General features: G+C 36.7%; 1 protein-coding gene across 1 annotated transcript in view; it reads right to left on the bottom strand.

Annotated features, from left to right (window-relative positions):
• The window catches only part of LOC121428491 (helicase SKI2W-like), a 44001-nt gene extending 30243 nt beyond the window's left edge, over positions 1–13758 (bottom strand). Inside the window, exons 1-5 of the mRNA XM_041625123.1 lie at positions 13600–13758; positions 4380–4483; positions 3853–3959; positions 3200–3317; positions 1492–1914 (exon numbers count right to left, since the gene is read on the bottom strand). Coding sequence (XP_041481057.1) covers positions 1492–1914; positions 3200–3317; positions 3853–3959; positions 4380–4483; positions 13600–13657 — 810 coding nt within the window. The 5' untranslated portion in view covers positions 13658–13758. The remainder of the gene's footprint in view (positions 1–1491; positions 1915–3199; positions 3318–3852; positions 3960–4379; positions 4484–13599) is intronic.
• Between the last annotated feature and the right edge of the window lie 636 nt (positions 13759–14394).

The raw sequence follows: 14394 nt of genomic DNA, 5'->3' as shown, positions 1-14394 counted from the left end.
CCAAACCCGGCTCGTAAATCTTATCAGAATCATAGCTCGACCCGGAGAGGCCCGGTAACCCGGTCCGGCTAAAATTGATTTATGTCCATGCAAAAGTACAAAGTTTTGACCTACTTGACTCTTATCTGTGACCGACATCACCTTCTGACCTTGTTCTCAAAAGATGATACAAACCCCCAAAATATTTAATTCACTGTTTATATCATCCAGTAGTAATGTAGAGAGGGGATTAAGACGATACAAGGCCAACTCGCTATTCCTCACATGCTTATCACCAGTGCAGCGGTCAACAGCACAGTCTGTGCACCGCTAGTGATTTACTACGAAACATGTGCTTTGAGATGATTTTTTTTTGTGTGTGTGTGTGTGAAATCAAGAGGCAGATTACAAACCACATTGTTTATTATGTTATCATTCTGGTGACCCAATTTTCAAACAGGCTCTCACAGAGATTGTTTCTGTCTATCATAGGGCAGATTTGTTTTCGGAGGGGTGGAGGTGGCAGAAAGAGTTAATTTCTGAGCGTATTTCATTCTTCATATTTGCTTTGAAGCAATAGAATATTTTATTCAAACTATTTTTTGTGTATGATTTATTTTTATCTGTCTTATTCTATCCTTCAGCTACCGGTAATAATATTTTTAATAAAAATATTTTTAATAAAAAAATGAATCAAAATACATTTTTATTTCATATTAAACTTTGACAATCGGTCCAATATCATCCTACCCCAATATCATCCATTTAGTCATCTCTCACGTTTTTTGTTTGCTTTTTTTGCTCTTGTACACATACCCCCCCTTCTCTCTCCCGGTAACGGCACCCTCCTCTTCTCGTCCGTCTCGTCCACCCTCTTTAATGTATCCCTTAAATGGGAATTAAATTGTTTTGCACCCACTCCCAGCTGAGCTATTATTTTCGGATCACCGACTTTGTGGAAAATGTCAACACAACAGGGTTTTTTTTTTGGGGGGGAGGGCTTTTATGGTTAGCAGAAAAAACTGGTATAAAAGATATCTCAATAAACTGGACAGATTATTTTACCAAAAAAGAGAGAAATATTCTGCATGTCATCACAGTCATAATATCAAAAGGAAAACTTCTTGAGTTATGACCATGCCTAAACAAATTGGACATTCTCACCCAGTGAAACCATTACTCTCAGCCAATCACATGACCAGTCAGACGATATCACATGGCAGGTACTGTGTGCATGTGCGCCGTTAGCCGGCTAGCTATATCATCTCGATCCCTCACACACAAGGCCATAACTCAGACAGGAGGTCCAATCATGATGGGTGATGGGGAAAAAATGAAAATAAGGTAGGGATGGTTGGCCTTTGACCTGTCCCCTCGACCCTCACACTAGGTGGATGGATTGCTTGTTAAAAATAGTTTCACAACGTTTATTGCGGTGACAAATGACACCTCAAATATTATCAAACAATCCGGGTTTATTTTATTATTTCACTGAGTTAATCATTCACTTGCCTTTTGTCTCTCTTTTTCTTTCTCCTTCGCTCTATCCTCTTCTGTTTCCTTCTCCAAGAAGTCAAAACGATCATCGGTCCCCATGATGTCATCAAGGCCAAGCTCTCCAGAGACTTCTATCAGCTTGCTGACTCCTCTCTCCTCATCTTTGGCCTTATCATTTTTCTTCTGATCCTTAAAGGTCATTCCCTCCTTCCATCCTGGTGGCACAGTCAAGAGATCATCAATGTCATTGGCCTCCTTGAGTTTATCAACACCTAAAGCAGTGTCATCATCGTCGTCCAGGAAAGGTTCGTCAGCGAGACCTCCCGGCATGAAGGGGAAGTTGGTGGTACTGCCTTGGATTGCTTCTGAGAGAGGTCCAGGCTGACGAGTCAGGGAGAGGCTGTTCTTTGCTGTCCCACAAGTATCACCTATGAAAACCTTAAAGGTAATCCAACAGAAGTAGGAAATTTGTTTTAATAGAAAATTAAGCAAATTCAGAAAAGCAAAAAAGCAGTAACCGCTATACATATTGGGATTTCAAGAAAAGAGCTGCATGTACATGTAGTGTACACGTGTAGGTGATTCACTGTGAGGTAGGATAGGGAAAACCCCTTTATATGCTTAAATACACAAAATAACAAAAAAAGTCCTTTATTTCAAAGTTAATATTGATTAAATTGCAACAGGGCTCCGATTCTAGCCACCCCCCTCCCCCCTACTATGACACAGCTCATGAATAATTAATGATTTTGCAAGTGTTCAACATAAACTTTTGACTTCTTTTAGCCCTACTTTCCATTGTGGTTTCAGACGACAAATTTTAGCACTGCAATTGCCCAGATAGTAACGCAATAAGCTGGCTAGCCTACAAGAGGCTAGATTTGAAAAAAAATGTGTTTCACCATTGACTTAAAGGTCAAGTCCACCCCAGAAAATTGTTGATTTGAATCGACAGAGAAAAAAAATCAAACAAACATAATGCTGCCAATTTCATCGCAATCGGATGTAAAATAATAAAGTTATGACATTTTAACGTTTCGCTAATATTTCACAAAACAGTTAAATGCACAACTCAGTGATATGAAAATGAGAGTCAATGATGTCCATCACTCACTATTTCTTGTTTTTTATTGTTTGAATAATACAATATTTCAATTTTTACAGATTTGACAATAAGGACCAACTTAACTTAACCATAAACTGTTAAATTCCACATGCTCAAGAAGAAATAAAACTTTGGTTCACTTGACAAGGAGAAAATTAGAATATTTCATATAATAAAATACAAAAGAATTAGTGAGTAGATGACATCATCAGTCTGCCAATTTGCATACCGACCAGGATGTGCCTATAACTGTTTTGTGAAATAAAGCAAAATTTAAAAATGTTATAACTTTCTTATTTTACATCTGATTTCGATGAAATTTTCAGTGTTTTGCTTGTTGGATTTTTCTCCTTTTTTCAAATCAACTTCTTGTTGGGGTGGACTTGTCCTTAAAAGAATTAGTCCCATTGATAGTTTGATTCAATAATGCCATTTTTACAGTACCAGCAACTGGGAACAGCCACTCACTACAGCCCAATCAACAACTAAATTTAACCCTAGATTAATTCAAGAAACCAATTAAAATGAACTGAATAAATCAAATGAATTTCATCTTCCATTGATTCATTCAGAGAAGATTATGATATGACTCCCTGATTATCTGGCAAGTTAACTTACTTCTTTGTAGCCAAGTAGTTGCCCTGTTGTTGCATTCCTTTCCACCTGCAGTGTGGTTTGTAATGTGCTTAGGCTCACTGAGTACAGATTAGCTGGATTCGCTAACCTTGCCAATTTCCTGGATAAAAAGATTAATCGATTTTACTGAAGGGTTTAATATTTCTATGCACATTTTGAATTTTACTCCATGCTTTTTGAGAATTTGTTCACACTTAATACACATACACTTCATACAGTATGGAAAAGAAAAGTTAGTACTAGTGGGGCCCCAACTTTCAATGGCCATTGCAGCTGAATCAATTATCAAACTTCCATGAAACTGGTAGCATTGAACCGAAAATTATTCAAGCAATCTGGAACATACATTATAATAGGAGCTTCTTACCTTGATTTTGACCCATATGGAAATTCATCAAAAAGTTGATTTTGTAGTATCCTATTTATTGCTGTCCTGGTTTCAGAATATTCAAAACATATCACCAATTTCTTTCCTGTATTGCAGATACATGAAATATAGGTAACATCTCTTCTCCAGATTTACTTAAGAATAAGAATATTCATTCAAATGATTTATAAGCCATGACTAGCCATTTTGAGAGGAATTTGCTTGATCAAGATTATTGCTTGTCTCATACACTGATGTAACTTCTCACCTTTGACCCTTGTTGACATCATGAACAGGTAGCTGATTAGGGCAGTTAAGGAAGTCATCTATCCTCTGTGGCAGGTCATGGATAACAGGAGGTAAACCAAAAGGCAACTGTGGAGTTTTAAAAAAATGATAATGATAATACGCAGCATAAATATCACACTTGATACAGTGTTTCTGAGCACTGCATACTATTACCCTGGCTTTTTGTTTAGCCACGCTTTTCCTTATCCCAGATTGGTTTCAGACTGCAGTTCTCAGCACTGAAAATGCCTACATAGTACCACAAAAAGCTGGCTAATGTTAATGGTGGCCACTTGTGGTGGCTGTTTGCCACCGTGTATGTCGCCCCTTGTCTATTGACTTTATATTTCCTGGCCTCATTTAGCCTTGTTCGAATGTAATCCCAAGGCCAAGGCCAAAAATGACTGACCTTGAGACAAGAATCCAAGAGCATATATGTAACACATGTAGACTCTACTTCTTGATTTTTTAATATAGCAGCACTTTTTTTAAATTAGTCATACTTACAGTGGTGGTATATGGCAGCGATTCAGGTTGGCATTCAGTTACAGGAATAGCAACCGACTTTCCATTTAATCCAAGTCCCAGAAGTGAAAAGGGAGGAACATCATCTGAAATGAATATAAGTAATTCATATGGTAAGGACCCCCCTTGTCTGCGCACACGCGAATCTGCACGAATCTAGTAAAAGATACACAACGAACAGAAAATTTACACATGCAATACATAGAAAGATGTACATTGAAAATTCTGACTCAAAATGATGAAAAAATAATGAATTTCGGACATTTCATGTGATGGCCTCAAAATACAGCCTCATCAAAATCCCTGAATCGTGTATAAAGTGAATAGGTTTGCAGGCACAATTTTTTTTTTTTTAATCTGAAAATGAATGGTCGAGGTTTTTTCCAAGAAAATCATATATTTCTTTCAATTTTTCATGAGATTTCTGGCACACTTACTAATAAAAATATAAGGAACATTATCAACTGATTTTTTTGGTGAAATAAAAAGAAATTCATGTTAAATCTTAATTAAATAGTTAGGTGCACAGACACAGGGCCCCTCTCAATACTCATCTCATGTTGTTCTTCCCCCAATATTCAAGGATCAGCGATTATCCGCAGGTTCGTTACTGACTGAAAAGTTTCTTCCTCTCCAACTTAAATGACCGTTAAAACAAATTTTCCACTCAGCATTTTAAAGGACCAGAATGTGGTGTCCCATCAGTAGTTTTTTTTCTCAATCCCTCTCAGACCTGCTGCTTGCATGAATTCACAGTATATCTCGTGCGCAGCCCCCCCCCCCCACGGAGGATACTCTACTCAATTTGTGAATCATTTTCTATGTTATTGTTCTTGGTTTCCCTTTTTCAAGCCTTTAGGCCTACTGAAGTTTAAGTTAATTGGGACGCCTTTTAATGTTTTTCGTTCATTATTCTGAAATAGAGGTCTAGACTTGGCCTAAGGCCAAGTAAAAAAAGATAGTAGTTGATTGTCCGGGTTTTCGAGAGCAGTGATGAGGGAGGTCCTTACTATTTGCTATCTTACTATTTTTTTTAAAACAAGGAGACATTTTCTCGGCCTGATTTTTTACATCAGTGATGAGGGAGGTCCTTACTATTTACTATCTTTTTTGCTATTTTTATTCAAATGATTGTCAGGCCATGTCAAGCTTGAATTATGTGATCGATGCATGCTCAATATTAATAATAAATGAGTAGAATATATATATATATAAATATAATATTAATATCTACGATTGATTGGAAATCTATGGAAAATGTATTATGCGATAAAATCTATTGATGTACTACTGATGTATACTGGTACTGTATTGTTGTAAAACAGAATGTTCATGTCAAGTGAATAATTTAAACATTCTGTATTAATATATATGTAAGGGTAAAAAAAATGCTTGGGGGGGTCATTTATTTCGGACCCATGTTCAATTTTTCAGAGCCGATCTCTTTTTTAGCTCTGGGCTTGGTTTTGCAGGCTTATTATAATCACTCGGGTCGCGTTCGCGTTCGAAATCACTCGGGTCGCGTTCGAAAACACTCGGGTTTTGGATTTTTGGCGATTTTTTTTTATTTGGATGCAATTTTTTTTCTAACGTTGTCTTCAATGGGACAAACACGCTGGGAAAATGAAATGAAATTGAAATTCTAGTTTCGTTTTAAGCCGGCAAGTGCCTCAAATTAAATGCACTCGCCTACTGCTTAACATAACAAACAAGCAAATCAGCCATGTGGCTCAATTATCCTAGAATACATCCAGACTTCTGCTGTTTTTATACGAGGACTCCGAGTCGGAACTTGCCATATCTGCCACATCGATATTACATCGTCATTCCCATGTGCGGACATGCATGCCTGCATGCAATTGCCCCAAGGCGGGACCCGGCCACGGTCGGACAAGGCGTGCATCGGTAGCATGGAGCAAGGTAACGTGAGTCGAGCCGAGTTAGATCCCACGTTACAGTGCCAGTCAGTCTTCAGCGGTATGCATAGCCAGCCATCCATGGTTTAATGCATATATACGTAATTAGACCAAAAGCTTCGGTCTCTGTAATGTTCGTTGTTCCGCTGAACTCCGTTAGCTCCACTCACCAATAGAGACCGAAGTTCTAGCTCGATCTGTACAGGGACCCAATGGCCATATGTTTATGCATTATGTTCCAATAAAACGGGGAAGTGAAGTTGCGCGACAGCCGAAGCAATTAGTTACTGTTGTTTCCACTCCAGATATTTAGACGCAGGACAAATAATGCTCTGACAACCAAGCTAACTTTTCGTCAGCATCAGTAAAAATGTGAATTGGTTTTTAAAAACTAATAATAAAACTGATCTAAAATTGATCTTAGATCGATTTTAAAATTGATTTTGGAAATCGATTTTAAATTAATTTTAAAATCGTAATTGTACCTGTTCTAATTAACTGATTTTAAAATCGGCTCCCGATTTTACCACAATCAGCGATCACCTGCCAATCTTCGATCATATCCTTGAAGGAAAAATCGGATATAAAATATCGGCGGACTGACTGGCACTGTAACGTGGGATCTAACTCGGCTCGACTCACGTTACCTTGCTCCATGCTACCGATGCACGCCTTGTCCGACCGTGGCTGGGTCCCGCATTGGGGCAATTGCATGCAGGCATGCATGTCCGCACATGGGAATGACGATGTAACATCGATGTGGCAGATATGGCAAGTTCCGACTCGGAGTCGGTAGAAAAACAGTAGAAGTCTGAATCTATTCTAGGATAGTTGAGCCACATGGCTGATTTGCTTGTTTGTTAAGCAAATAAAAAAAATCGCCAAAAATCCAAAACCCGAGTGATTTCGAACGCGACCCGAGTGATTTCGAACGCGAACGCGACCCGAGTGATTATAATAAGCCGTTTTGCATCGCAGTTTCCAGCTGCTTGTTCGTTTACATGTTTAACCCGTTGCCAACGGGAGCTGGATATATACGGTTCCCTAAAACTTATTCATGTACGGGAGCCGTATATAGTCGGTTCCCCAAAGGCTATTACTCGCATCCATTTGCAGGCTTTAAAAATACAATTTCATACTATGTTTCTGCCTTTTCTGTGTTATAATTACAATGTCCATTAATTAAACTACACATTCCAGAAAGTCATACGTTTTTACCTTTTGTTTCTATAGTTTATAAAGCATTATAAAACGAGTTATGCTTCGAAGAGAGTCCAATATTGGCGTACAGTGGGCATTGCCGCGATGGAAGCTTGATTTCAACGATTTTCAGTTTCGCAGAACCACGTATATACCGTAATCAATAAAAGTGAGGGAAAACAATGGGAGCAGCGAAATGCAACCCAAAACGCACGCAGAGCTGCGTGCGTGCGCTGATATGATCAACGATAGATCGAAAACGATCGATACTTTATAAGATTGCTTGTGAGGTTTCAAAAAGTCCGGGGTTCGATCCCGGCCGCGGCACCTATGCCCGTGAGCAAGGCATTTAATCTACAATGCTCTTTTATCCTGCTTTTCAAATAAATGAAAATGCTATATGCATTACTGCTAACTAGGTGTGCACTTCTTTTTAAAAAAATGGCGCCGTTGATAAAATATAGGAAGAAGAAAAATCATGGTTTCAGTTTATAACACATCGATTTTTGTTTTCTTCTTTCATTTAGGTGCATTATTTTGCCTCTTGAAAATGGCTGTCATAATATTCAACTTCATGAACTGATCAAGCTAGATCAAACTAGAAGAGAGTACACGACTTTAAGTTGATATCGATTTCTATAATCCTAAACAAAAAGTGTATACAGCTGGCTATTGAGAATACCTCGGATCGTACGTACACTCTATGTTGTTCTAGCGATACGGATGTGGTAATTGATGGAGGCATGGCCCCCTTTCCTTTGAAAATCACAAAAGGGCATCCAGCGAAGGTCAATAAAGTTGCCACTTACTAACAATGTAAAAGAGTGACTTGAAAGGGAAGGATGTACGGATGAATTCACACTTTGTCAGTTTGGTTTAACACCAAAGAGTGATAAACGCCGTGACATAGGCATAATCATGCTAATGAAGACTAATATGTGTTATTTACGATGTACAAAGTATATGAAGCATGTTTTATCCATATCAGTAATCTCATATGAATTTTCGAAAAAAATCTAAGGTTTCCCCAATTGATTTTATTCTGATTGAGTATGTTATCGTGGTTTGGTTTGACCTGCATATAAAAAAATGTGATGCGATAGGAATCCAGAGCATGGAGTAAATATGCATTCCATGGATATATTATTCGAGAAGATAGAGGGAATGAAAAGCAGAATATATTAAAATGAAATATTTATGTTTATGTCTGCAAACAGGCCTATAATGCTTTTCACGGAACAAATGATGTAAGCCGGGTAATGAATAAGTAGAGCGCCTTGATCACAATGTTTAGTGGATATTATATGAATTATTAATCATGATGCGGCTCGTTTAATTTTTTTTTTAATTGCTTGTTAGAAGGGTGCGAGAAAAACGGCATAAAGCATATTGTGATTCCATATACGTCCATTCAGTTATTTGTTTCATTTTTGGCCGTACTCCATTGAATATAACAGACGTTCAACTTTGATAAAGATAAATATGAGATAAAGCAATCAGTACATGAATTGATTAATGAAGACAATTAATTAATTAATTAGAGATAATATATATCACTTAATATGAGCTGGAATATGATATTTAGGCAGGCGAGAATGGCCTTTCTATGTATCTCTTTTGAAGCACGCTCTTCCTCTTACAGTTCTCTAATCAACTCATATTTGTATTTTCATCGGAGCTCTTATGGATTGTTGGCTACAAGGAAAAACGAAGTGGAGAAATAAAACATAAGAATTATTTTAATACATCGAAATTCTGTAAAGGTGAATGTACCGGGTGAGAAATTATATACACTTACGACATTTTAGAATTATACTTTGGCAATGCAGGTTATTATTTTCAGAGTCCTTTTTCATCTTGACGAAATTGGATATTAAAACAAACTGAACGCAGGAAATAATAATTTCCGAACGGAAAGTTCCTAAAATGTTAATCAAATCATATATTGTCCGAAAATTTGACAGTGAGTGTGGCGAAACAAATGGGGGGGGGGTTAAATGATGGAATATAATTTATATGCACTAGAATAAAAAAAAGGGTATAAAATAGTAATGGTGTAACTTGGGTTGCGATTTCATTGCTGACCTCTATTTCTCCCCCCCCCCTTTGCTTGTCAGAAAAAAATAAAGAAAAAGTAGCGTATTTATAGTCCCCTCCACCAAGAATTCCTTGGTTCACCGCCGATCTCTGACAACTAGAATACCAGCAAAACCGAAAATGTCTTTCTGGTCACACTCATTTTTTTCCATTTTAAATTGACCAACATATACTTAAGTTATTTTTTCTTGCATTTTCCATGAATTACTAATCATTTGTTGATCATTAAATCCTTTGCACATAAATGTCAAGAAAATAACCACACACGTTCTAAACTAGTGAAATAAACTGAGAATTGAGTAAGTTCACAATAAATAAAACGGTTTGCAGGGACTTATTGTATATTCTTGGATAATGAAAGAAAGGCAGAATGTCTTGTTTTTAATACAATTTTAATTACTAGAATCATTTGATACATAATATTCATTTTTTTACACAAATACATGGCAACGTCTCCGTTGGATTTTGAATTAAGGAAATAATTTGGAGGTTTTTGTTGAACATTTCTCGACGACGTATAAAATCTAGAAATCATTTGAAATTGATTATGGGCCGAATATGCCGGGCACCTATCCTAATGTAGGTTCTATTTTTTAGTATGGGTTGGGCTTGGAGGGCCGGGTTTGGACATATTTCTGTGATGACGAGAATATACTCAGAAGGGAAAAAATAGAGAGAGGGCCGGGGGGCACGGAACGGGAGATGAAGAAGAGAGAGAGAGCATAACCCACTTGTCTGCGCTGTGTTGTAGTACATTTTTTTCGATTAAAAGCGCCTCGTATGAAATTGAACCCTCTCCCCCCTGCGTAAGGGGAAAAAAGTAAAGGGAAAATAGAGGAGAGAGAGAATATAAGTAGAGGTTGACTAGAGGTAAGGGGATTAGAGAGAGTAGAGGGGATGGCATTCATGACAATAACAATAATATTTTTCAATCGAATTAAACTAATTTTTTTTATTCTTTACATGTAAAATATTCAAATGTTTACATAATATCAATGATAACAATTATAAACATTACTATCAACACTAACAATGATAATAACAAATAATAAAAGAAAATATAACAATCGGATAATAAAAAAAATAATAATAATAGTCATAATAATAACAACAATGGTTAAGATTATGAATATAATAATGATAAGACAAAGAAAAAGATAAAATAAAAAAGTAGACGAAACAGAAAAAAGATGAAGGGAGAAGATAATGGTGATCATGGGGGATGGGGTGGGCTAACTTAAGTAATTGGATGATAAATGATAAATAATCTTCATAATAATTGTCGTATACCACCTTGCAAATTTTAATCGAGAAGATTATGATTTCTTGTTCAGAAAGTATTACTTCTATGCATATAACGATATTTTGAAGATTCATGTTTTGGGGGGCATACTTTTAAAAGGAAATATCATATTCTTCATTTTTTTTCATTTTGCATGAAGAGAAAAACAGAGAGAACAAAATTAAGCAAAATAGGACGACGGGAGTAAAAGAATGAGAATAGGTATAAAGAGAAGATAAGACGACGAAGAAAAAAGGCGAAAAAAAGAAGCACAAGCAAATTCATAACAAGAATAAATAGAAGGGAAATAGAAAGAGAAAACTTAGGAGATGGAGGTGTAGGATTACACAATTATCAGTGAAGAAGGAGGAGAAAATGAAAAGGGAGCATTATAAAAAAGAAAAAACAAGGAGGATTTCATTTGCAAGAGGAAACAAAGCAAGACTATATCAAGGGAGAAGGGGGGTCTATAAATAGGAAGTATAAGAACAAAAAGATGAGACAGAGATCGAACAAAAGAAGAAAGGAAATGAGGATGATAAGATAAGAAGAATATCGAAAAAAAAGAATATGAGAAGAAAAGAAATGAGAATAATAATTTTGATAATAATAAGAAGATCGAAAAAGAAGAAAAGGAAGAAGAAAGGAAGGGAGAATATTATGATAATAGTAACATTATGAGAATATTATGATAATAGTAATATCGAAAAAGAAGAAGTCCAAGAAGAACTTCAAAACCCACATCACCAACAATACATTCTCAAAGAAGTCACTCTGTACGGACATAATAATATAGCACTGGAGCGACAGGTGAGCTCTGAACTCCGTGCAGCCAAAACAGGAAATGAACTACGCATGCGCGAAAACTATCGATCGATCAATTCACTCATCGTGGATCGCACACACGCTTTTGTAATCAACGATCCAGCTCGCACGCACGGAACAATGGAGCTGTTCGAACTTGACATGGCCGGCTGATTAATCTCGTTTGGGGTGTTAGAACCTATTCTACTATGCCGTCGCGAACGGGTTAATACTGTTCAATTTTTATTCATTTTTTAAATTGATATTGAATATTAAATCCATAATTAAATATTCAATGCATTGCCTGCTGATGTTAGAAAACTCGCCAGAAAATTCAATTCATTTCACAAATTCACATGTCGCGCCAGCAGTCAATCACATCATCCCAGCACTCATGCATCGATTCACCCAACAGACTAGCACACAGACAATCACCGTAACTAAGTACAGGCGCTATCACTCACCAAAAAACCCGCTGAAATACAAATTATATCATTGAAATTGATTTATCTGCGCCATATTTCCAAAGCACGCGACGGATTTAGTTCAGATTCAGGAAGTGGGGTCCCCGAAAATGCACTAAAAATGAAGAAATCTGTGATCTTTTCCAAGTTTGCAAACTTTGTTTTCTCGCTAATTTATGAAGGTATCTTCAAAATTCCAATAAAAAACCAAATCAGATTTTTTTCTTTCTTGCAGTTACCGCGATATTGGACTTTGCAATTGGTTTTGAAGTGGTGAGAGAGATCCCAGAGCACATGAGAGCAAATCGCTCGCCAATCTTGTAATTTTTTTGCTATTCAGCAGCCATAAAAATAGTAAATATCAAGAAAATTGATGCTGCAAAAAAAAGGGAAGAGGGCACAGATGAAAAACATCACAATTTTTTTTTTTTTAGAAAATAGTATCAAAAAATTTCATGCAGCGGCCAAAATTGATGCGCGCGAGGACGATCAACTACTTTCTTTTTTTACTTGTCCTAATCTCATCTTAAAAATATTTATGTTCAAATGTATGATATTTGTATGATATTATATCATAACCTTGTTCATTGAATGAGTGGATATGTATGGTTTTACATGTTTTAATTATTTTGAAAGAAAAGAAATAAATGAGAGTATTTTTCATGTTTTTACAGAGTAACTTTGTCTTTATATTATAATACAATGACATATGAGAGCAATGGATACACACTGTAGACAATGTAGTAGAACGAGGCATCACATTTCAGTTCATGACAATGGATTCTAAAGGTAAGCCATTTTCAAATTATTTATGATCACAAAATAAATTTTAATATTTGTTAAATAAGATTTTTTATCTCTAAATTGTTCGTTAAGACGGCATTGCTTTCCGGAAGTACGTCATACATAAGCGGTTCAAGGGTCGACGCTATTGTATTTCCGTTGTTTACATGTGGAACGAGGGGTCTACGCGGCATCAGTTAGGTAAGAAATCTTCATTTTTTTACATTTTTAAATAGTAATATTTCAAACCTTCCTACGCATTAGGCGTAGGAAGGTGTAAGAATTAATAAAATTAAATGAATGCTCTTTAATTCGGTTTAAAAGGATGGATTTTTTGGGGGAATCCATCTTTGTTTTGGTCGTTCGCTGAAGGCACTATGGAGAGAGTGTCAAGACGTCAATGATGAAGAAATATATAACATATTTAAAAAAATCATCATCATTGCGTCCTCAAGACTACATTTTCACTCAACTCAACAATACAATTACAAAGGTCAAAGCTCCAGTTGAGCTGTCGTTGTCCCGAGCTCTGCCGCCCCCGGAGCGTCGGCCAAATTTTGCCTCTGGTCCGCTGCAACAACGCGGCAGCCCTAGCCTAGCAGATTCGATTGTATTGTCGAGTTAAGGGATGGGGATGGACTGCCTAATTGCATTACCTGATTCTAAAGAGGAAACCTTGGTCTCTAAATCTTCTAAATGTGACGAAGCCATCATCAATTCTATTTGGTGGTTTGAATCATGTTGTCACAATCTCGTTGTCGATTCAGCTCAGCGCTGCTCACGGATCCGGATTTCCATGCTTCAACTCAAACGGCTAAACGGCTCGCGCTCCAGCCGGCCGGCCGGCCAGCTCGTGCTGCTCGAGCTCGCTCCAGCACGAGCTCCATTACAGTTTTCGTTGTATGGTATCGGCAATCATTCATATTTATTTGCAAAACTTGCCGAGATTTCAATATTATTTTTTATGTTTTTATGTCCCAAGATGTAGCGTAGCTGATTCTGATTGTGTTTTAACGATCAGTATACATTTGTTGAAATAAATGAATGAAATAATCAATCGATCAATAGATAGATAGATATATGAACAAATAAAAAATTAGCTTAGGCCCCTTTAATGAATAAATAACTAAATACACACGACACAGAGTCTATGCATCTCGTTCAAGAATTGATGAATTTAGCTCTATGGGATTTACTCCAAAGCACACCCGGATAGGTATTGAACTAAACAATATAGCTCTCTTTTGGATCTTAAATCAATTTTTTGTTAATTTCCCCCATTTTTCACTACTTAAAAAAAATCATAGGAGGTTGCCCCCCGGGTTGCCCCTGACTGTCACTCATAATGATGCACCAAGATGTTAGACACAAATAATTTGCTTTTCTCAACTCTAATTTATAAGTAAGCTTTACACAGTATTTTCCGGGGTATTTTCCAACTACTAAACATC

This window comes from Lytechinus variegatus, chromosome 15, assembly GCF_018143015.1.
Source record: "Lytechinus variegatus isolate NC3 chromosome 15, Lvar_3.0, whole genome shotgun sequence".
Classification (NCBI taxonomy): Eukaryota; Metazoa; Echinodermata; class Echinoidea; order Temnopleuroida; family Toxopneustidae; genus Lytechinus; species Lytechinus variegatus.
The sequence above is the reverse complement of the archived record's forward strand: the minus strand, read 5'-3'. Positions and strand labels throughout refer to the sequence as shown.